The sequence below is a fragment of the Akebia trifoliata genome, chromosome 2 (assembly GCF_017979445.1).
Source record: "Akebia trifoliata isolate Shusen 1 chromosome 2, ASM1797944v1, whole genome shotgun sequence".
Lineage (NCBI taxonomy): Eukaryota > Viridiplantae > Streptophyta > Magnoliopsida > Ranunculales > Lardizabalaceae > Akebia > Akebia trifoliata.
The window spans coordinates 868,079-890,493 of record NC_141376.1 but is presented as its reverse complement, the minus strand read 5'-3'; the positions used below and the strand labels follow the sequence as shown (position 1 = coordinate 890,493).

At 35.4% G+C, this 22,415-nt stretch overlaps 2 protein-coding genes across 9 annotated transcripts; one reads left to right on the top strand and one right to left on the bottom strand.

Annotated features, from left to right (window-relative positions):
- Positions 1-65: 65 nt before the first annotated feature.
- Positions 66-14,558, bottom strand: MLH3 (MUTL protein homolog 3). 8 transcript variants are annotated; one of them, XM_086419569.1, is made up of 27 exons: positions 14,356-14,558; positions 13,523-13,580; positions 13,300-13,438; positions 12,815-12,866; positions 12,673-12,720; positions 12,108-12,262; positions 11,923-11,980; positions 9,991-10,048; positions 9,741-9,833; positions 9,495-9,660; positions 9,373-9,388; positions 9,073-9,293; positions 7,670-7,739; positions 7,490-7,579; positions 5,665-7,224; positions 5,484-5,577; positions 5,288-5,400; positions 4,233-4,333; positions 3,930-4,127; positions 2,502-2,546; positions 2,368-2,421; positions 2,116-2,222; positions 1,871-1,919; positions 897-956; positions 680-752; positions 501-586; positions 66-422 (listed from the first exon to the last, which is right to left on the bottom strand). In XM_086419569.1, the coding sequence occupies exons 3-27, from the start codon at positions 13,423-13,425 to the stop codon at positions 249-251; spliced, it is 3,867 nt and encodes a 1,288-aa protein (XP_086275695.1). In that variant the 5' UTR covers positions 13,426-13,438; positions 13,523-13,580; positions 14,356-14,558; the 3' UTR covers positions 66-248. The 8 variants fall into 8 exon arrangements, 6 of the variants coding, with proteins under 6 accessions (XP_086275695.1, XP_086275706.1, XP_086275713.1 ...); XM_086419580.1 differs by having other exon boundaries at positions 5,484-5,574; XM_086419587.1 differs by having other exon boundaries at positions 7,676-7,739.
- A 2,872-nt stretch (positions 14,559-17,430) lies between these two features.
- LOC147408560 (uncharacterized) lies at positions 17,431-22,339 on the top strand. The gene is made up of 4 exons (XM_086419560.1): positions 17,431-17,793; positions 19,005-19,784; positions 21,689-21,736; positions 21,816-22,339. Exons 1-4 carry the CDS (start codon positions 17,611-17,613, stop codon positions 22,134-22,136), a joined length of 1,332 nt encoding a protein of 443 aa, XP_086275686.1. The 5' UTR covers positions 17,431-17,610; the 3' UTR covers positions 22,137-22,339.
- Positions 22,340-22,415: the final 76 nt, after the last annotated feature.

The window sequence follows — 22,415 nt, the reverse complement described above, 5'->3', positions numbered from 1 at the left end:
TTTTTGTTTAAGGTCCTAATCATTAATTGTTCCTCTGATATGCACCATTTTCAGTAATCCGCGTATGAAAAATAATGAGCAAACACAAGCTTGATAGGGGGATGAATCCTTGGGGATTATTAGTTACAGAGCAACAGCTACAGGCAAAGAATCGCAGAACGCATGTAAAATGAATAGAAAGGGTACAAACAACTTATTAATGACCCATGACTGATTATTGGAAAGGCAACCTTAGCTTTTTATCCACACTAACCTTTAGCTGAGATTAATCGTTGTCTCGTCCGTTCAAGACTGGGTCTATGTTGACGGAGCCCATGCCACGGCTCATCCAAACCCCCTTTTATCAATTCAAGGTTAACAATCTGCTTGTGCAAGGCATCCAAGTTAACGAGAGGGACGGTAGTGGGTCGCCCGTGAGCACACTGCAACATATTTGGTTAACGCACCAAAAACATGTGAGCAATTTGGACTCTCAGATAGTTTAAGAACTTTGAACTCACTTGAAAACATAGGGATGTTTGCTCAAGTTCTTCGACGATGAGTGCACATTCTGAAGGTAACAAGGCATCCCCAAACATGATTGCACCTTAACCATAAAATTTAATATAAAGGATGAGCAAACTGCATGTCAAGATCACATAAAACTTCTATAAAGATTGGAAGATTTAAACATGTCTACCTCTACATGCTTTGAAATTTAGGACTCGGAGAACAGATGGTGGCATTGTTGATGATCCATCTGTTTCGGCAAGCTGGAGATCAAAACACAAACTGGAGTCAGGGTACCATCAAGTGTATTTAACTTGAAAAGGAATAAGAAACCCAAAAGAAAAACACACAGTAACCAAATGTGGAAAAGAAAAGATTTGATTAAAAGAAAGTGTTACAATAATTACCTGCTCCAAAAATTCTAAAAGATCTTTGTCAGATAAATTGACACCTAAAATACAAGGCACCTGCACGATCAGTACAAGATTTATAATCCACAAACAGGAAGCACCCTGCAGCATTGATGAAATATCAAGCGAAACTTTTACTACCGTCAAAGGAATGACTATCCAACTTCAACTGAAAAAAAATATGGTTGAACAAAGACAGCTAGGTTAACAATACCCTCGTAGCTGGAGGGGTTAGGAACAAACCCTCATGTGAAGGAGATCTCAGGATCAAGTCCTGTACCCCCAATGTTTTTATATATTTAAGTATAAAAAGAAGAAGAGGTCAAGAGGTCCATCCTATAACATAAGATAAAACAAGAAAGCCTAAGATATGAGTACACACAATATCCCACTCCCACCTACATGTAAAGTCATTGAAATGAAAAAGACACCTTTAAACTCCCTAAAGACTTTGCACCAGAAAAACAAAAAAGACCCAAATTACTAATGATTACTTCCAAAGAGAATGTTACTCTCCTTGAAAATTTCTGCTAGTCCTTTCTTTTCAGGTCCCCCAATATACAGCAAAAAGGTATTAGTTACCACAAGGTCTTCTTTCCATATGAGAGGGCTTGAATCCACCAACTTTTGAGTATGAATTAATTTGATGTAGTAGTGATAGAAAATGCAACCAAAAATCTCCCTAATTAACAAAATGATTTGGAGATTCACCATTGGAATTGCATATGAAACAAAATTTAGTCATGGAAAAACCCAGTTTGATCGGTTGATCATTGGTAAGAATTCTGACTCAGGCAGCCAACCAAATGAAGAATGCTACCTTAGATGGAATCGAATCCCAATGATTATCAACCACCTTCAAGAGTCTTTATCCAGTTAATAATGCTAAAACAATGAAAAAGAAGATACTTGAACATATGTCCAAAAAATGAAAACTATTTCATCTGGCAATTTAAGTGGAGATATTTCACCGCAAGAAGAGTGACAACAGATGACACTGGACGTAGAAGGTTGAGATTCCTGCACGAAAAGAAATAATTGATTCCTTAAATAAATTTGATCAAGGTCCCTGACTCCAATATATATGTATATATATTTTTTGTGAAGGAAAACAAAATTCAAGCCTTAAGCAATGCATGAACACAAAATAAAATGCTTAGTGTAGCTATTTGCAACTAAGCACAGAAGCTTTAAATCTATGATAAGAAATCAATACTTTTTAAAGGATACTGAGCCTTGAGCATGGACATTGCAGATCCAACCCCAATTCTGTATCTGCTCAGCATAGTTCTGCAGTAACTGATACCCAATCTCAGGCAGTACCTGATATTTTTTTTACCATGAATAAAAGGCCAATAAAAAATCTTTGGGATAAGGCTTTGTTGTTGTTGTTGTATTACAAGGCCACTAAAAAAACAAAAACAGAAAGAAACAAAAAAAAAGGGTCCTGTGTGAAATATTTACATACCAACTCCTGCTCAGAATCCAGATAAGCAATGGTCTTCCCTTCACCAGATAGGACCTAAAAAATTCAAATAGCTTTTTGACCCATGGTATGAATTAAAAATCTACTAGAAGTTTGGACATGAAAACAAAGATAACCTTTTGGCGCAATTCTTCCAGTCGGATTCTTTCATCTGCTGCATGCTGTAAAACAGGTCCCCTTGTTAGCTTAGTAATTATGGACAAATGATTACACATGACAAACAGATCGAAATTTGAGCTCTTCAAGTTGTCCATACACTTTAAACAAGCTTAGGGAGAGAAGAAAATATAAAGAATCATAAAAAATAAAAATAAAAACAATAATTAATCAGAATCATCAAGTAATTGGATTCATATTGCAGCATCCTTGAAAGTATGGCAGGTGGCAATCACATAATGCATGAGACAACAATAAGCTTGCAACTTATCAGTTGAAGTAGATCTACATTGTGATAGACTAGTTAACAAACAGAACGATAGCTAAAGCACGAGACTAAGTGTTTAGGTACCTGGAAGGCTCTCAATATATATATATATATATTTTTTGATAAGTGGCTCTCAAAATAATCAATGATCTTGCTGATTAGAAAAATTGTTCTGTCAGAAATAGGATCCAAAAGCAAGAAGAAATATGACAGGAAATAATACTCATTTGACATTGGCGGATTTAAAACAGTAACCAGATGGAGAAAAGATAGGTGATTGGACTATATTATGGTAGTGGGATGAAATCCACTTTTATTGAATAAGAAATGCTCAATGAACGAACTAGGCAAATGGATGTATTTGATCGTATGGTATAGATATATCAATGGGCACGCCCCACAACTTTTGACCATTCAAGAAGGTTAAAAGGATAAGTAACCAACTAAAAGCGTTGGAAAACCCTCCTCAATGAATGTATTCCCTGCGATGTGTTGGTAGAGGACATACACCATCTTTTCATCCATTGTTCCTTTGTTGAGCAGGTTCTTATCTCCTTCTGGATTTTCTAGGACCTTGAGAACTTGCTAGAAGGCTGGAACAACATTTCTTTTGGCAGAAAAACTAAACCCTTTAAGAACATTCACTTGCACTTCGTCAGGGAAGTTGAAAAGAATGAAACCTAATGTTCTAGAGAGGTTTAAATCAGATAGTTGAAACTTACCTTTGAATTAAGCACAAGATTCTTAAGGGGGTAGGAATTCAACGATTAATGCTTCATGGTTCTATCGCCTAAGCCCCGCCTAGACCCCGCTTTCGCCACATGGACCATTCAAGTGCCTAGGCCTTACCCACTTTAAGCGGGGTTTCAAAAAGTGGGGTTAAGTTGACACTTTTATGAATTTTTTTTTGTATAAATTGTGTTCCAAAGGGTATTTAATCAACTTTGGAACATAAGGGGTGTCTCAAATAATTAGCTAAAATTGTGTTCCAAAGGATATATATATATACACCCTATAAAATCTTCTTTCATTACCCAACATGTGAACTTAAGCCCCAGCCTTTAAGTCAATCTCACATAGGAATAAAATGGTTATTATCAAAATGAAACAGAAGGTGGACCTGGTCAATAACAGCGAGCGTTACGCCTGCCACAACAGGGATAAATTTTTTATCTAGCTGTAAGAGAACCTTTGCATCCTTGAGGCAATCCTTACTAATTGATTCAGGAACCACAGAACCACCAGCAAGGTGTAAGAGCCCAGAAGAAATGTCAAGTATATTGTTTTGCTCATGCAAATTATGTGATGTGTCTCCATCCTACAAAATGTACAAATCTTTGGTTAAATTAAAAAGAAATTAAATGTCATATGTTGAGCTTGTATAAAAATATATTAATTACAGAATTATCTGCACTTGACTTACCATTTGGAAATCACTAACGTACTCAATTGTAGTCTGTAGATCGCAGTGCCGCCACTTGATCCCAGAAGCTTTTGCTTCTTCTAATTCATTTAATTTAAGGTCTGCAAGGATGAGATGGTATAGGATCAGAACTACTTTATTGGCTTTTTGATCAATTAATCACTAATTTCTTGTCGGAGAAAATCTTAACTCTAGAAAACATCATGCTTTGTTGTATCATCTCTGTAAATTGTTGTACTCTGCCTAAAGTTTGTGGTAAGTCGGTCAACCACTTGTTTATTCACTGTATGCCCTCCCCGAAAGTTTGGACTTGTTTCCTTTACCTCTTTCACATGTATTAGTGTTTTCCTACATCGATTGCTTCTCTATTCCTAAGTGGGTATATTTTGGCTCTATCCTCTAGAGAAAGGATCCTTTAAAGTTCAATCTCATTTGTTACGTGTTGGAGTATCTTGCAGGTGAGGAATAACCGTATTTTTGGAGGGAAGGTCCATTCCCTTCGGGAGGTCATTAATATATTCGTGTTATTCTTTTAATTTGGAGAAAGTTGAAGGATTTCAAGGGGGTCTTTTTTCTTTTGAAGACTTTCTTTTCAAAAGGGATCTGATGTGCATGGATAGTAAGGCTGCTGTTTTTTTTTTCCGTTTCCCTTTCTTGTTTGGGAGGTCTGCTCCCTCCTTTCTTTCAATAAAAACTTATATGTATAAATTAACATAGTCTGAGCAGAACAGATAATGTTGTGAAGAATCAAAACAGCAAAGAAAATTTGAAAATCCTTTTAAGCTAGCTAATTCATTAGAGGTTCCTAAAATATAACAGAGTTTTATATCCCAAGTTTCACGATCCGCGATTTCATTCATGGTAAAAGTGGCTTCAAAGCCCCACCCCATTTTCCGCTGCTCATGTAATCACATTACGTGGATCCATTCCACATTGAACCTTAAAAAATGCTTTTCATTAATCCTTCCCTTGAATCATGCTCTAGCTTCCATTTCACTGAAGTCCTTCAAGCCAACAACATTTATGAAATTTGTCAATCAGAAAATACCTATTACCTTCAACTGCATCGGTAGTGTAAAGCTGATAACATTGAGATTTCTTGAGACCTTCATTCTGCTGAATCCTATTCATGTTGTCTATGTCATATGGCATTTTCTCCATGGATTTCCTGAGCCAAAATCAGACCAAGTTAAAGCCTAGAAATTTCAGTTTGCAAAACTAAAACAACATTTGGGTAAAGATGTAAATAACCTGGAGTAAAACAGAAAATCCTTGGCTTCACCTGGTTCAAAGTAGTGCCGAGATGCACCAACATATTGTGATGAATGCTTAAACTCACTATCTACTGCACGAAATAAATATAGCTAATGACTAATGCTGCATCATTATTGAACAGAAGAGTAATAAAGGTCTCTTAAGTGTTAAAGTAAACCTGGCATATTTGGGGCAGTAGATTCTCCCAAGGCCGTGGTGGCCAAACAATTATATACTGTGGAGAACTTATTCTTGCCTTTGTAAAATGGAGGAGCTGAATGTCTTCTCTTTGATCTTCCTTTAGGAACAAGATATCGCCCACAATTTTGAGGATCCAGTTCATCCCATGGATTACCGTCCTTTTGACAACAAGGTGAAGAAACGTGGAAAGTTGGTGCTGCACAATTATTTACATTGTCTATAATAGTAGGTTCCAAACATAACCAATCTGTTCCATTAGCTAATTTATTAGAGGACGCAACATTTTGAACGAAGTTAATATTAGGCCGACGCTCATGACAGAGAATTTTGCCAAGATTTCTCTTGGGAGTAACAAGATGCTCAAAATCAAAGTCAGTGTTTGTAGAGATTGAGGCAAGGCAATCTTCTTCAAAGGCACAATTCTGCATATTTTCAAAACTTGAAAATTCATCCTTCTCTTCTCCATCTCTAAAATTGCCTGAACTTGAACTTCTGCATAGCATAAAATTCCCTTTGGGTGCGTATTCATCAGTGAAATTTTCTACCTTCCAAGCTGCAGCATCAAATAAAGAACATGGGGACAATGAACACTCTTCAGAGTTTAAGGAGAGATGATTGGAGCCTCTTTTCCCTATCTGCCAGAATGAATCACTTATATTACTTTCTTCAGAGAACTTCACTATAGCACTGCTGGACAGAAAGTCTGGATCTGCTTTCCTGTGGCATTCTGTTATGTTGCTAGAAGGGGGACCAGAAGTAGCGAACTTGTCCTGAAAAGAAGTCTCCAAAAAGAAATTGAAGCTCTCATTATGGTCATCAGCATCAACAACATCGACCGTGTCATCAGGAGCAAGTCGTTTTCTTTTAGTCTTGCAGTCATCACTCTGAATTTCAAACCCTTGGTTATTTGTAGACAATGCCTCGACAGGTGGTGCATCACCCAGTAAAGAGCAGCTTCGCAAGAAAGGCTTCTTGAGGCCCTTGGGCAATCCTGATTCTGAAGGAGACGGAGCCTCATTTCTGTAGTCAAAATGGCCAGATATTAGTAGACTCCTTGTTGATCCTTCATTGATGTTGGTATCAACTTCCAGAAAATCATTCCCCCATTTTGAACCTAAAATATTATTGTCTACATTGTCCTCAGAAGTCACGATCGATGCTCTAGACAAGATGTTGTCTTCTACAGCAAAAGGGTCATCATCAGATGACCACAAATACTTGTCATGTTCTGGACTAACAGCGGGTAGACATTCAAAGCCAAAAGCATCCCATGATGTAGGAGTCATGTCTTGGAACGTGTAGTCACCTTGATGAACACCAGTGATAATTTTTTGTCCTTTCGCTTCAGTAGTACTTCTACATAATTCTCCAGATGGCTTCCCATAGTTCTTCCAATGTGACGAAAGATCAGACTGTTTAGATGTCATCTCCAATGAACAAGAGGATGGGCTACGATGCAAACAACTCCGATTATGTTGGATCCTGTAGTTCTTTTTCATGATCTCAGAGTCCATGGATATATCTCCAGTGAATGGGTCTACCAATAAACAAGCTTAGAGATTTAGCTTCAAGAAAGCAAAACAATTCCTATTGCAGTCTCTAAAACATACTACATAGGTAAAACATGCACAATATATATATATATAAAATGAAAAACTGTACTACCATGAAATCACTAGACACGGAGTTAGAAATTATTCACACCTGACACCCATACTGAAATAAGGTGCTTGAAATAATATATTTTTTGATAGGTTTGAGTGTGAAGGAGGGGTATTGATTCTGCTTGAAATAACATATACCTTTTATTGGTGATACAATATTGTTTTCTTTCTTCCAGATTTCATCTTTTCCTGATATCAATACCTCATCTTCATGGCCAAGGGGATCTCCTATAACAAACTTGGAAGTTAGAATGGTATAGGAAACAATTTCAAATGAAAGTTCTCACCCAACAAAAATATGCTGATTTTTCAATTAACCTTGACCTGGGATTTGTCTCCAAAAGTGTCCAATAGTTTTCTCAATAAAGGACAGCACAGGAACCCAATCCTGAAAAAAGAAGTGCTTCAGTTATCCTGAAGATAATGCCAAGGTTTTTGGCCACCCAAATGTAATATGCCGGAAAAAATAAAAAGACGGAGACAAGAATGAGACAGAAGGATACAATGGTTATTCTTAAAATTAATGGTAAAAATGACACCTGGGACCTCCTTTGTATACCCCTAAAATTTCGCAACGTCCACAACAACCTGTGGTCCATTTTGGCCCACAAAACTTTGCAAAAACAAGGAAGAGCGAAATCAAGGCATTCACTCGTGTCTCCTATCCATCACTCTAGTGCAAAACTAAGTGGAATTGCTAGAGTACCAAGCATGTTAGTTATGAACAAAGCAACCTACTGAGTTTATTTATTGTACTGATTTACAAGTTTATTTGTTCTACCAACCAGCTGAATTATATACCTTCCTTTATACATACCAACTGAACTATATACTTGAGGCCTTGGGGAATATGAAACATTGTTTCCAACAGAATGGACGCACAGCAACATATTCTCTCTCTAAATCTTACAAAGCAACTGAGTTCCAAACGAATCTGTTTCTCTTAGAGAAACATATCACACCTTTCCAAGCGCTTGGACTTAACACATACTTTTTTATATTGGAAGAGACTTTCCTTGACATTTGCTAGTTAAAACATTCCTGCATTCTCTATTTATTTTGGAACATCCAGTTCTTTAATGGATTGCATGAGTTTATAGCTCTTCAGGTTCATAAATAAGTGAATCCGTGCATCAGTGTGTATTTGGTGAATTATATAGATATTTGCTTTATAAAGCTTTTATTTGGACCTCTTTCTGCAGTAAAAGGTTTACAACTAAATCGGAAAATGAACTGTTATCTTTTAGAAAAGGAGGAATGCTCTTTCCTGTTGCTGGCTGAATTGGGAGAGAAACCTACTTTGAAAGGTCCATAAAACAAATTTGGGCATTCCATGCAAGCTGCCTACTTTGAGCAAATGTGCTGCCAGATTGTGTTCAATGTTACCCCTACACCTTTTCGTCATATAAACAAACCATAACCTGTGTGAGGCATAAGTATTCCTTCAAAGCCTTCTTGCACTTCTAAAAGACAAGATATTGCTACTTTGCGAGCATTGAACTACTCATAGAAAATCAATTTCAAACAACACAAAATTTCAAGTTGTGAGAGAAGATGAGTAAATGAGATTTTACAACATATTATACGAAAATCAGGGATTCGATGAATGTGTCGAAGAAGAATCAGAGGAAACATTATTCGGATATTTAAACATGAAGATAAGTAAGAGAAGCCAATCTCAGCACAAAATTCTTAATGAAAAAACTACTATAAGGTGTCACCTTGAATTCAACAATCGTCTTTGATGGTTCAAAAGTTAAATCATAGCAAGAGCGAGGGCAATGTAAATTCATGATATATGCTGGATACGCTTGTGTCCTACTTCTTTTCCCATTTTGGGACCCAGATGCACCCTTCCACAAATCCAGACACTTGGAACCAGCAGCCAGATTATTAAGCAGTTTATGGATTGGACCCTTGCAAACAAACCGTGAATTGACATCTGGAAATGTTAAGGTCAAAAGCTCGTTGTATGATCAATTCAGTAATATATTCATGAAAGAACACAGAAGAATGGATACAGACATATTGAAAGGCCTGTGAAAGAAACACGTCATTTGATTAGGAAAAGAGCGAATAACAATATAATGAAGTACACAATGTATTCAAGTAAATCATAATGTGAAATATGAACCATATGTACCTTTATGGAGAAAGTATCAACAGTACCAGATAAGTACCCAGCAAGCTTTAAAACTCCTTTTGAGAAGTTCAGTTCACATAGTGAATGAGAGACATTGGCCCCAAAATTGGTAGTCACCAGAGGCAAAGGAGATGAGGAACTAAGTGTGCGGAGCACTTCATCCCCACTGCATTAAGAAAATATAAAATGTAAACAAATAGATGAAAAGAGTGTCACCTCCATCTTTTAGATTTAACAAGAATTCACCTATCCGTATCAGTAACCCTGAAGGAAATTTGTGGCCGCACAAAAGCAATTCGAAGTACGCATTTCTTGACTGAATGCAAGACTTTTTTGGGGCTTCCAAGATAGACACATAAGCAAGTGAAAAGAGTATCAAATCAGACTGAGGAATATGTTGAACGATATAAGTGCAGGCAATTGAGAAGCACCATCTTGAAGACAGGGACAATAGGAGACAATAAGAAGGCATTGAAATCTCAGGAAAATGGGGAACCTGGACTGCATATACTTCCTCCGAACTGGTTGGTTGTAAAATAAATCACGAACAATGACTGCAAGGGAGCAGAACTGTTTCTTAACACGAAGCACCAAACTATTTGGCGTGTTAATAAAAAAAGAAAGCAAGGACATCTATTTACAAGGTAACATTCTTATTAATATTTACATCTGGAGCTGCCGGATATGCACCACGTATAAACCTCAAATCAAGGACGATTTTAGAACATTTGAAACACATCCTGGCTTGCACACTAACCTATTAAAGAAACAAAAAGTTTCCGTAGTTTACTTTCCCGAAAATTCCTGATTTTTTTTTCTGTAACCCCACTCACAAGAACCCTAGATGAGTTGATCTTACAGCTAACATGGTCCCTGAAACAGCCTGACTAATACTGTTTGACCTGAAGTCCCAGGAATTCTGGCTCCGAGGAAATTCATCTCTGGCCCCCCACCACCACCACCTCCCCCCACATATGTATATGGAGATAGACACTCACATTCGTATACGTCGATAGGAACAGACAGACACATATAACACTCTATTCCCAAATAATCACACCAAAAGCCCGAGTTCCTTTTGGATTTCCCTCTTGATCAATGACATGAGTTTATATACAAAGTATCTTCCACCCTTTCCTACCACTAATTTGATTCACCGCTTGACTATCTATTCTAACTCAAGAATTGGACAATAGATACTAGTAATAGAAGGGAATCACGAAGTTTGATGACCTACAAGCACACACACATTAGTATGATCATCGTCTCACCATAAATGCCTTATGCCAAATATTGGATTGGCAACATGAATCTTGTTTTTCCATAAACTCTATTCAAGTATTTTCTCACAACTTCAATCATATATGCATAAACGAGGGCTGTCAATGGATCAGATCAGATCTGTCCCAATCCAATAACTCCGGGTCTGGGTCAAGGATTGGGTTCCTATAAGGACCTGATTTGAATCCTATCGGATAGGCTTTGGATCAACCATGTCCCGATCCAATAATGTGTTTGAAAATACATAAATGATGTATTTCTATATTTTATTTTTTACGAACATATAATGAATATTATATATATACTTTATTCAAATCAAATCGTGTTACATTAGATAGATTAAAAATATTAATTTTTTGATCGGATCTGGAATAGAAAATATTATATCGATAATGTCAGAAACTTAAACTGAAAGATCTGAGTCCAGATCTAATACATTTCTTATCGATCAGTAGCAATCCAATCCAATCTGATCCATTGAAAGTCCTTCTATAAACTCGTACCAGGAATCTCCTCATCTCTTTGCTTGACATGGATAGACGTAATAACTTAAGTTTCACTTATAATAAATGGAAAGCATTTCACTTCTTTTAGGTTAATGATAATTTTAACTATCACCCCTGCAGTTAATCTGAGGAGCAATAACTATATTGGATTCTTGCAATCTTATTCATCTTTTATTTTTTACACTGATCTTGGCATTCAACTGAAGACAACTACATTACTACAATACCCACACCCCCTTGGAGAAAGGATGTTAACCAATGCAAGTTAAGAAGAGTATGCCCTCAATTAATAGAGGAGATAATACCCCTTTTATCTTTATAAGCCCAAAGGAGTCACTGTCCCTGTCCTATCCTTGTCCATATTAGTCACCATTATATATATTTATAATTCCTGCATTCTCTCTCTATCTTTTTTTTTTTAAAACATCGAGATCTTTAAAGAATTTCTGCAAAATTAATAAATCTTTTTCTATAGAAAACAAGAATATTTAATTTTTTTTTACCAACTATATATAATGAAACAAAGTAGCAGATGTGAAAAGAAATAGCATGAACCATGTCTATCAGTCTTTTCCAGTAAAAAAAATTAAAATAAACAGACAGTAAAACATCAAAATTTTCCTTTTTATCCACATAATTACCTGTGGTACCTGACTCTCGCTTATTGTCATCAATTCCAAGATACAAACACTTACATCCCTGAGGGGAAAAAACAAAACAAAACAAGAAAGTCAACCATAGATAACTTTACACCAGCATACACGCTACCAAGATTATCAAGAAAGTATTCATGGAAATAAATTCAATTGCAAGATATAATGCATGCCTTGATGATCTTGCGATATCCATTAGGCCTCCCACGAGCTTTTGTAGTGATCTCTAACAAGGAGACATCAGAGAGGGAACCCAATGCTTCTCCACGAAAACCGAAGCTTTCAGTAGCAGTATCCATTTCAGCTAAGCAGTGAAGCTTTGATGTTACTGCCCACATGTAAAACATAACCATATTATGATATGGATTATATTAACAATCTCAAACAAAAGCAATTACTAAGAACAACCTTTAAAACCAAACATGCAGGTAAGTATAGAGTAGAATAATCAAAAATGCATACAACTCTAATTCATCAAATTCAAACAAAGATTCCTTCTTTGATTCGCCATCTAATAAAAAATGCAAATTCATGTGCCGCCTCCAGTACGAGGCTCATAAATCCTTCATGCACTAAAGAAAAAATAGAAACCCATTGTGGTGCCTGTAAGATGTTAATGTCCACAATTGTGGAACGACCACATAAATTCCAGAGACACAAATACACACTAAGATAAATAGACATCCAGGTGTCAGAAATCTGGGAAAAGAAACTGAAATAAGAAAAAGAATAAATTACCATATCTTTCCCCCACAAGCACCAAGCCATCACGAGTCATACCACATCCTGTAAGCATGCATGACGAATGGAAGACAGTTAAGTAGGGAATTAAGTTGAGTGCATCATAAGAATATACCGTGAAAATTAAATTCATTCTCACCATCATCCTCTACTTTCGTGTAGCATGTCCCAACACTGATAGCAACATTTACCTGAAACAATAAATAATTGCCAAGTTTTACAATCTAAAAATAATAACACTGCAGTAAAATAAAAATCTAGCACTAATTAAACACCATTTAAATCTAGAAGAAACTTATATAGCATTTAATGTCAGGAACAATTCAGAATAGTGAATTAAGAATTGAAATTCTGATAAAGCTTAACAGTCCACTCCAACTTATACTGGTGAGAAGTAAAAAAATTGACAAGTTAAGAATAAAAAATATCTAAACCCAATCAATTTGCCTCTTCAGTTATGGTATAGAGATCGGAGCCACTGATACATGTTTTAAATCCTTAAAAGGTAAAATATTTAATGGCCTAGAAGTGAGTATTGTTTGAAGCACATGCCAGCTTGCTCAAAATCGCACACCACTAGCACAAAATGATACTTCAAATAAATGGGCTCAAACTTATCATCACCTTGGTTGCACCTGCATCTATGCTGTTAAATATCAACTCTTCCACAACCCTTGTGAGGTCAAACAGAATAACACTTGAACGTAAGGAACTGTGAACGGCCTTTGGCAACGGCTTTATACTCGTCATTTACACCCCAAAACTGAAAGAATAGTCAAATTGTTACTAAATACAATTAAAAGATGGATTAGTTAAACAAATATTAATTCAAAAAACAAAAACGTGCCAAAATTTCATCAAATTTTTTTAGCATGATCCCAAAAGAAGCATCGGTTTTGATTCCCCTGAGAAAACCGAACCAAACTGCAAATTAGTGGATTTGTCTGTAATAATGACATGGACACATGTTCCACAGTCCAACATGTACTTTTCAAAATTAAAAGAAAAAGATGATGCAAATGGAAATTCTGATAACACATTGAAATATATTACAGCTTTTTTGGATGGGTACAATATTTAATACTTCGAAAGGAGAAATACCCAAAAAATACAAAATCGAACCCTCTGAGGCCTAGAAGGGCAGGAGCCCAAGTGTTTTAAGGTCTCGAATTACAAGTCTTGCACATACCCTGAGTGCACTTTCCACGCATTTAGAAGTAAATTTATTTTTTTTGGGTTCTTTTTTATAGATAAAATTTAGAAGTAACTGTTCTGAAAAAATGGCTAATCAAACTGTCGCTTAAATGCAGAAAACTAAACAAGATAAAAGCTTGAACTTGAATAATAACTCTAGGAAAGAAAGCAAGATTCGCTGTAATTTAGAGAGGGGGGGAGAATGGCACAACTGTAAGAGAATAAGATGCACATCCACTTAAGAACCACAACCAAAATTAAATCCTAAAATCCAAGTAATTTTAAAACAAATAGTTGAAGAAAATAAATAACGGAGAAAATTGTCAACGAAAGAACATTAGAACAGCGTTTCATACAAAATCAACTACGAGGTTTTAAATTAAACTAGAAGATTGAATAATTCATGAAAGAAAGATAAATCACCGACATCAAATGCGGAAAATTGAGGAAATAGAGTGATAGAACTTTGTGTACTGGTTCCTTTACCTGGTAGGTGCAACCTAAAATGTCGGGAATGTTCTTTTAGGGTTTTCAAACGCCATGAGAGAGAGATGTCCCCCAAGCTTGGTAAGTTTTTTCGAAACCTGAAAAAGGGTGGTTTGAGTTCGCGGTAAACAGACTGCGTGTTTCGCGGGGAGTTTTTCTAATTTCTAACTTACGCAGTGCAAGCTTAGAGCCTTTGGACCCTAAAGTGTTATTGTATCAGTATTCCCGAGTATTGAATATCAAATACTCTACAAATGCGCACGTGGCAAATCTTTTTGGGTGTTGACGCATTGATGTTGATATTTAGGGCCTGTTTGGATACCAGGAGCAGAATTACTCTTCCAATGAACAGGAGCTGAAGTACTCTATGGAGGAGCTAGAAAAGTAATTCTGTGCAGAAATGACGTTTGGCAATTAACTTTGTGAAGTACTGGTAGAAGTACTTTTGTGCTGGAAGTCTGTTTGGGAACCATACTGACTTCTCATGACTTTTAGAAAAAAGACCAGAATACCCTTATATTATATCAATTACTATTTTTTATCTTTGGGTCACGTTCCTAAGACTCATATTGAGACTCACATTGCGACACACCGTTTTGTCTTATATGGCAAAAAATGTTTAGAATGAGCTGATTTTTTGTGAGGATGATCTCTGTGATGAGGGGATCATCCTGGCAAAAAATCATCCCATTCCAAAACTTTTAACCCCATCAAAATTGATTTACAAAAATTGGACGGTCTATAATTTTTCAACAAAAATTGGACGGTCTAGAAGTTTCATAATGAGCTGATTTTTGGCAAGGATGATCTCCTCACCATAGAGATCATCCTCACAAAAAATCAGCCCATTCCAAATATTTTTGCCCATATAAGACAAAACGGTGTGTCGCAATGTGAGTCCCAATATGAGTCTTAGGAACGCTGTTCTTTATCTTTTAGTGTCATAATATGCCTTCAAACTATACTGTTTTTGACATTTTAACTATAAATATTAATAAAATATAATATTTTAAATATTAAATATTAATATAATAGGTTTAAATCCATTACACTCAAAATTAAGAAAAGAAAATTGACAGATTATTTTTGACATAATATGACATAATATTAAAAAAAAAAAATTGACAGACTGTCTTTTAGTGTCATAATATGCCTTCAAATTATACTATTTTTTACATTTTAACTATAAATATTAATATAATATAATATAATAAATATTAATATAATATAATATAATATTTTAAATATTAAATATTAATATAATGTGTTTAAATCTATTATACTCAAAATTTAAAAACAAAACTGACAGACTGTCTTTTAGTGTCATAATATGCCTTCAAACTATATTGTTTTTGACATTTTAACTATAAATATTAATATAATATAATATAATATTTTAAATATTAAATATTAATATAATGTGTTTAAATCCATTATACTCAAAATTTAAAAAAAAATTTAAATATTAATAAATGTTTCTTTTGTTTGATTTAAGGGCAAATGAATTAGAAATATTTTCATAGAAAATTATAAAGTTAAGGGTATTTTGGTAAAACGAATCGTTAGATTTTGACTCCCCGCAAGAAGAGTTTTGAGAAATAGGTTTTCTCGACTTCTTCATAAAGAGTAATTTCTTGCTCTTGCGTGGAGTAACTCTTCGAAGGAGTTGTTCATACAAACGCATCCAAACGACTTCTAACTCCCCGCAAGAGTCAGAAGTAGCCAAGGAGTCCTATCCAAACGCCTACTTAGTTTTTAGAAAAAACTAGGTTGATATTACCACACCCCTCTTTTATAACACACACCAAATAAAAACAAAGAAACTGCCGTGATTCCCACTACCAAGGCCTGTTGAGCCTATGTAGATTGCAAGTTTTTTTTACCACACCAGCTCTTTTATAATACAGACCAAGTAAAAGTTGAGTGAGGCTACCATAACTAACTCCCACCATTACCCGGTGTGTTGAGTCCACTTAGATTGTGACTTATGTCTAATACAATACCTTAGACCTCTGGTGTTCGTGGTCAAGATCAAACTTATTTATTTTACATGATCAGACACTTTGAACAATTACGGTGTTTCACCACAAGTTGCAGAGAGTCTCAATTAAATCACTTAGATAAGTTTTATTGAGAAAAATCTTGAAATGGAAAAATGAGATGAGACTAATATGTCTGAGAGCATCTTATGAAGCAAGAGAATCCATTGTGGATTCTCGATTTTAAATCTCATTCAAGATTGAGACAACTCATTTGATTCGTCTCGAACTTGTTCATGCATAAGACGATATGTCAAAACAAGTTTTAAAATCATGTGTGGGTTACCTTCTCAATAAATACAAGTAATAGACCAAATTTGATTTTGAAACTCATTTAAGCAAATCTTCACCATTAATTAAAGCAAGGAGAAAAGAAACTAACATTCCATAACTTTGTCTCACATTTTCGTTTCTAACCACGAGTTCTCAATACTAGTTCCATTCACATATAATTTAACTCAATTAAATCTAGGTCTCGTCCAAGCATGGTTTAAAACTCGTTTTGATGTCTCATCCATGAACGAGACTGAGTCATCTTGGATGAGTTTTCTGATATGTTTGAGTTGTCTCGTTCAACAACGAGACAAATGAACCATGGTTTTAAATCTTGTCGGATACGTTTGACAAGGCGTCTCGGTCTCGCACGAGATTTAAAACCATGCATCCAACACACCAATCTAGTTGGATCCCATAATAATTGGTATACGACTAGACTCAGCATAACTCACCATTGAGATCGCATGTTTGGAACAGTTAGAATCGACTGAGTCAAGTCAGAAACATGGGCCTAACACCATGGCCCAAAAGGACCAGGATTTGGAACGAAACGTCCCATTTCATGATGAATCCCATTATGTGTTTGGGCTTGGATGAGGTGGTACTGTTGTAGATTTTTGGACTTTTGTGAACTAATCAATCCATTTCGTGTACCTCTCTCCACTAACCTGACTCAGACTACCCTACTTACAGCGCATTTTAGCAAAAAGGGTAAAAAAGAGAATATGACCCATCACCTTTGAAAAAAGTCTCAAAAAACAAACGAAAGCTTCAAGGCCACTAATAACAGTTTTTCCTTCTCTTCAGGTGGAAATTTCGTTCCATTTCTCATCCAACAACTACCAAACAACCAACAAACAAACAAGAGGAGATTCAGAAGGAATCAGATCAGATCGAAAAAAAAAACAGAGAGAGAGAGAGAGAGAAGGATATAGTAAAGATGTCGTGTTCTTCGTCATCAGGATCTGAAGAGGAAGACGAAGGGATCGACGCGTACAGGAAAGGAGGATACCACGCAGTGAGAGTTGGTGATCCATTCGGTGGTGGTCGATATATCGCGCAGAGAAAGCTCGGATGGGGCCATTTCTCTACTGTGTGGCTCGCGTATGACACACGATGCTCTGTATGTTCTTTTTTTTTTCCTTCGATTTTGATCGTCTTTTGTTTATGTGATTTTTATATTATTAAATCACTTTTAATTATTATTTTTTTGCTTGATTTTATGAGATCTACATTAATTATATCTGGAATTTTGAAGAAGTCTTGTTTTCCAATTCCCGTAGTTTCTTACACTTTTTTCTAATCTGGAGTTCTTACCTTTCGTAGATCATCTGGATTTTGATGTTCTCTGTGAAAGATCCTATATGTCCTTTTAATAATTTTTTGTGTATTAAATCGTATATCTTTTACGTGTTTTTTTTTTTTTTTTTTGTCATGAAGATCGATCGTTCTCTCCTTATTCTCGTTTCTTTTTTGTTATTGTTTCGTGATCCCTCTTTTATTTATCTGTTTATTTGAATATTCTGTCTGGATTTCCAAAAATAAAATAGAACATGATTTTTTTTTCCTTGTATCGATTCTCGCCGACCTCTAAAGGATTGATCTTCCCTTGTACCAGAGTCTCGTGCTCTATTTTTTTTAAAATCTTTGATAGATTAATCTCATGTTTTAGTTCAATTATATTTCTCGAATATTTGTTCTGTACTGTTTGTTTGTTATTGACGGAGCTTGGCGTGAATTCTACCCACGTTTGGTAAAAAAAATGCCATATTCATTCATTAGTTCTAGTTTTTTTAATCCTTTTCTCATCTGCGATTTTCTCATTTCTCTTAAATCATAAAGCTCATGTGGGCTTTCGTACGGAGATTAACGGAATTTATATCCTTTTCTCCAACTAGTCTTTGTGTCACTCCTTTGTCATCTGAGTTTCTTCCCTTTTGTTGGAAAACTGAAACATATGTAAACTACTTGAATTTCTTTATTCTTTTGCTTTAATATCAACCTAGAAAATCTTTTTTTTTTTTCGTACTTATATATATGGTTTAGGACTTAGGATCGGGAGACAACTAATTTTTACAACACCCTGATGTCATCCAATTTACAAGATCATACGGCATCTGGTGCCCGGCGATGTTGTAAAAAACATTGTAACAAATAGTTGTCCCCCAATCCTGACCCAAGCTGGATTTTTCCCTTTTGTCAAAAAACTGAAAATCCGTGGAATAGATTGACATCTCTTTCTGTAGTTAAAGTTGAATTTTGTTTCCTTTTCTATTCACTGCAACTATCAAATATTGAACTCTGGAGAAGATTCATGGTTCTTTTCTTTTGCAGAGATTTGTTGCTCTTAAAATCCAAAAGAGTGCAGCCGAATTTGCTCAAGCTGCCCTCCATGAGATCCAAGTCCTCTCCGTCATAGCAGATGGAGACCCCTCAAATTCTAAGTGTGTCGTTCGATTGGTTGACCATTTTAAGCACACAGGACCAAACGGGCAGCATTTGTGCATGGTACTTGAGTTCCTTGGTGACAGCTTGCTCCGGTTGATTAGATATAAAAGTTATAAAGGCCTTGAACTGAACAAAGTTAGGGAGATTTGCAAATGGGTTTTGCATGGTCTTGATTACTTGCATAGAGAACTCGGTATTATTCATACGGACCTAAAACCAGAAAACATACTTCTTGTCTCCACCATTGATCCCACTAAAGATCCGGTTCAATCAGGATTCTCTCCAATCCTTGAGAGGCCCGAGGGAAATCCAAATGGCGGAGCCGTGGTAAATATGATTGAGAAGAAGTTGAAGAGGAAGGCAAAGAGGGCAGTGGCTAAGATCTCGGAAAGGAGAGATTCATTGGGTGGGGTTTCAAAGCGCGAGAAGTTCTTGGAAGGGATTGATCTGAGGTGCAAGATTGTCGATTTTGGGAATGCATGCTGGGCTGATAAACAGTTTACAGAAGATATTCAGACAAGGCAGTATAAAGCTCCAGAGGTTATTCTTGGTTCAGGTTACTCTTTCTCTGTTGATATGTGGTCTTTTGCTTGCATTGCATTCGAGCTTGCTACCGGAGACATGTTGTTTGCTCCTAAGAGTGGCCAAGGATTTAGCGAGGACGAGGTAGGATTTTCTAGTAACTGCGGTTTATGAATTCATACTGCACATCAAGTATTAAATAACAGTATCGTACACATAGTGGCATCAGTCTCAGAACAAATAGTAGCACCCCAAAACTGAAATACATTTTTCAATATAATATACACTGAACTTTGAAAACCTAGAGAAATTCATAAGGAGTGAAACAAAGTATGGGACAAGGAGTTATGTTATAATGTAAAATCCCAGATATTTATATGAATCATTTTATGCAAACATTGGTTATGGAGATTGCTATAAAATGACCTAGTAGTCCTACACATATGTTGATCTGATTTGTTTTCCCTGTTAAAGCACACATATTTACCTGATTTTTGTTTTTCATTGGAAACTTCTGCTATAAAATTATTTCTTTGGGAAGTGCTCTTTTGTGTTTTATAGCACCATAGAAATTATGTAAAAGATTGTTCCACAGATAATAAGTTCCATTATTTGAGTGATGTTATTCAATGTGAACTTTTCCAGAAATTTTTTCGATGTCATTTAATATGTAAAGACTAACTGGTTGAAAAAAGTATAAATACGTGTATTAATAAAAGGATTGCTTAAATGTCTGTAAATAAATTAGAAATAAAATCTGGAAATATAGATAAATAAATCCCCATCATAGATTCTTCCTGTTTGCATTGTTGGGTTCTTAACAAAGTTCACTTTATAGGAGAAAAAAATAAAGATTTAAGTAGAGATACGGTTTAGAAATGAAAGCGGATATATGTTATGTGCCTACACATACAAATTTTTGATGGGGCAATTGATATTTGGTTATTTCTTCCATGTTGTGTGGTCAATTCTTTAATATTTTATATTGAGTCTTGCTAGATTTGTAGTGTATTAGAACCCAACTAATTTTTAATCATTTTACAGAGAAAATAATTAGTTATTGAATGGACTTCATTTTGTTCTTCACTTGTGTAACTTAGAAGTGGACACTTATGCCAGTGTCCTGAACAGTGAGTTAGACTAACCTGATATGCCAAGTCCTTGAGAGACATTTTTACATAATAATAGGGGGAATGCACAAGCACTGCAATTGTTCCTTTAGTATACGTCATTTTTTATAGTAAGACAATAAAGTTTCTGAGGGCATTATAGGAAATAATTTTGTATTTAAATAAAAATATAATTGTAAAGATCTCGAAGAGCATCTCGAAGAGCTTTTATAGTACTATTTTAGCATAAATGATTCCATAGATTTTAATTTGCGCCATTTTGAAAAATCTGAAGAAAAGAAAAACTACATTTTAAATGAGAGATGAAAAGGTGATTCATGGTCTATAATTCACGTGATATTCCAAAACTATTCTTTGTATTTTTAAGTATAAAATACCAACTTCTCTTATCAATAGCTCATAAATAAGGGCTTTTGGATTGAAAAATAGACCAGCAGACAGAATCATTGTAGAGATGAATGGATTCTTTTTATATAGTGGAAAAATCAGTTTGTCTTGGCTACCATCATAAAATGAAAGGAAAAAAAAATAGCTTTATGAATATATTAGATTGGAATTAACCACGTGGAAGTTCATAAATTCTTGTCGGAGCCAGAAAATTCTGTAAGATTTGTTGTTGAAAACTGTTAGCTTCTCTATTTCATTTCTAAAAATACCATTGAAAAGATGATCATTTATACATAGATTTCATTGGAATAATCAACGTGAAAAATTCATAAATCTATGAAACAAAAACATAAAATCTGTTAAGACAAGTTCATAAATCTTTTCAAATGATTGATTAGTGAAATATGATATTTGATTATTTTTATGTAAAATTTGGCATTGGTTGTTTGGAAATAATTTCCTGACACAAACTATCCAAATATTTGTAATTTTTCCACTTTCTCATGAGTCAGATGATATGTTGGATTTCAGGATCACCTCGCTCTAATGATGGAACTTTTGGGAAAGATACCACGAAAGGTGAGAAAACTTTCTTCCCCCCAACTATCTTACAAGTTACAATCCTATCTAACACTGTTCTCCATGCTTTTGAGAACAGATTGCCATTGGGGGATCTCAATCAAAAGACCTCTTTGATAGACATGGTGACTTAAAGAGGATCCGAAGACTGAAATTCTGGTCACTAGATCGGCTTCTGGTCGAAAAATACAAATTTGAAAACTCTGTTGCTCGTGAGTTTGCCGAATTTCTGTGCCCCCTTCTCGATTTTGCTCCAGAGAAGCGGCCAACGGCAGAAAAATGCTTGCAACATCCGTGGCTCAATATTGGAAATCCAGCCCCAAGTGTGGAAAAGAAAGAACCAAGTTTAGAGAAGTTGGAGGTTGGAGTGAATAAACTTCAGATTAAAGTGGGTAAGTAAAGAAGGGATTATGAGGATTTGGCATGCACCACCTAAACTATAAGCATTCCTATCTCCTTCTGTATGGGTATTGTTTGTTATTTATTTTTGGGTTTGTAAAGTTTAAATAAAGATTCAATTTTTGATTGATGAAGGGAGTGTAGAATATCTAATATAACAAAGAACGAAATGGTTCAATGAACACAAGACTCTAACAATGATAATGGATTTCGAGCAGTGATGTTTGCAAAAGGGATGCTAATCACATTATAAGACTTACTCGAGCATTGAATTAGGAGG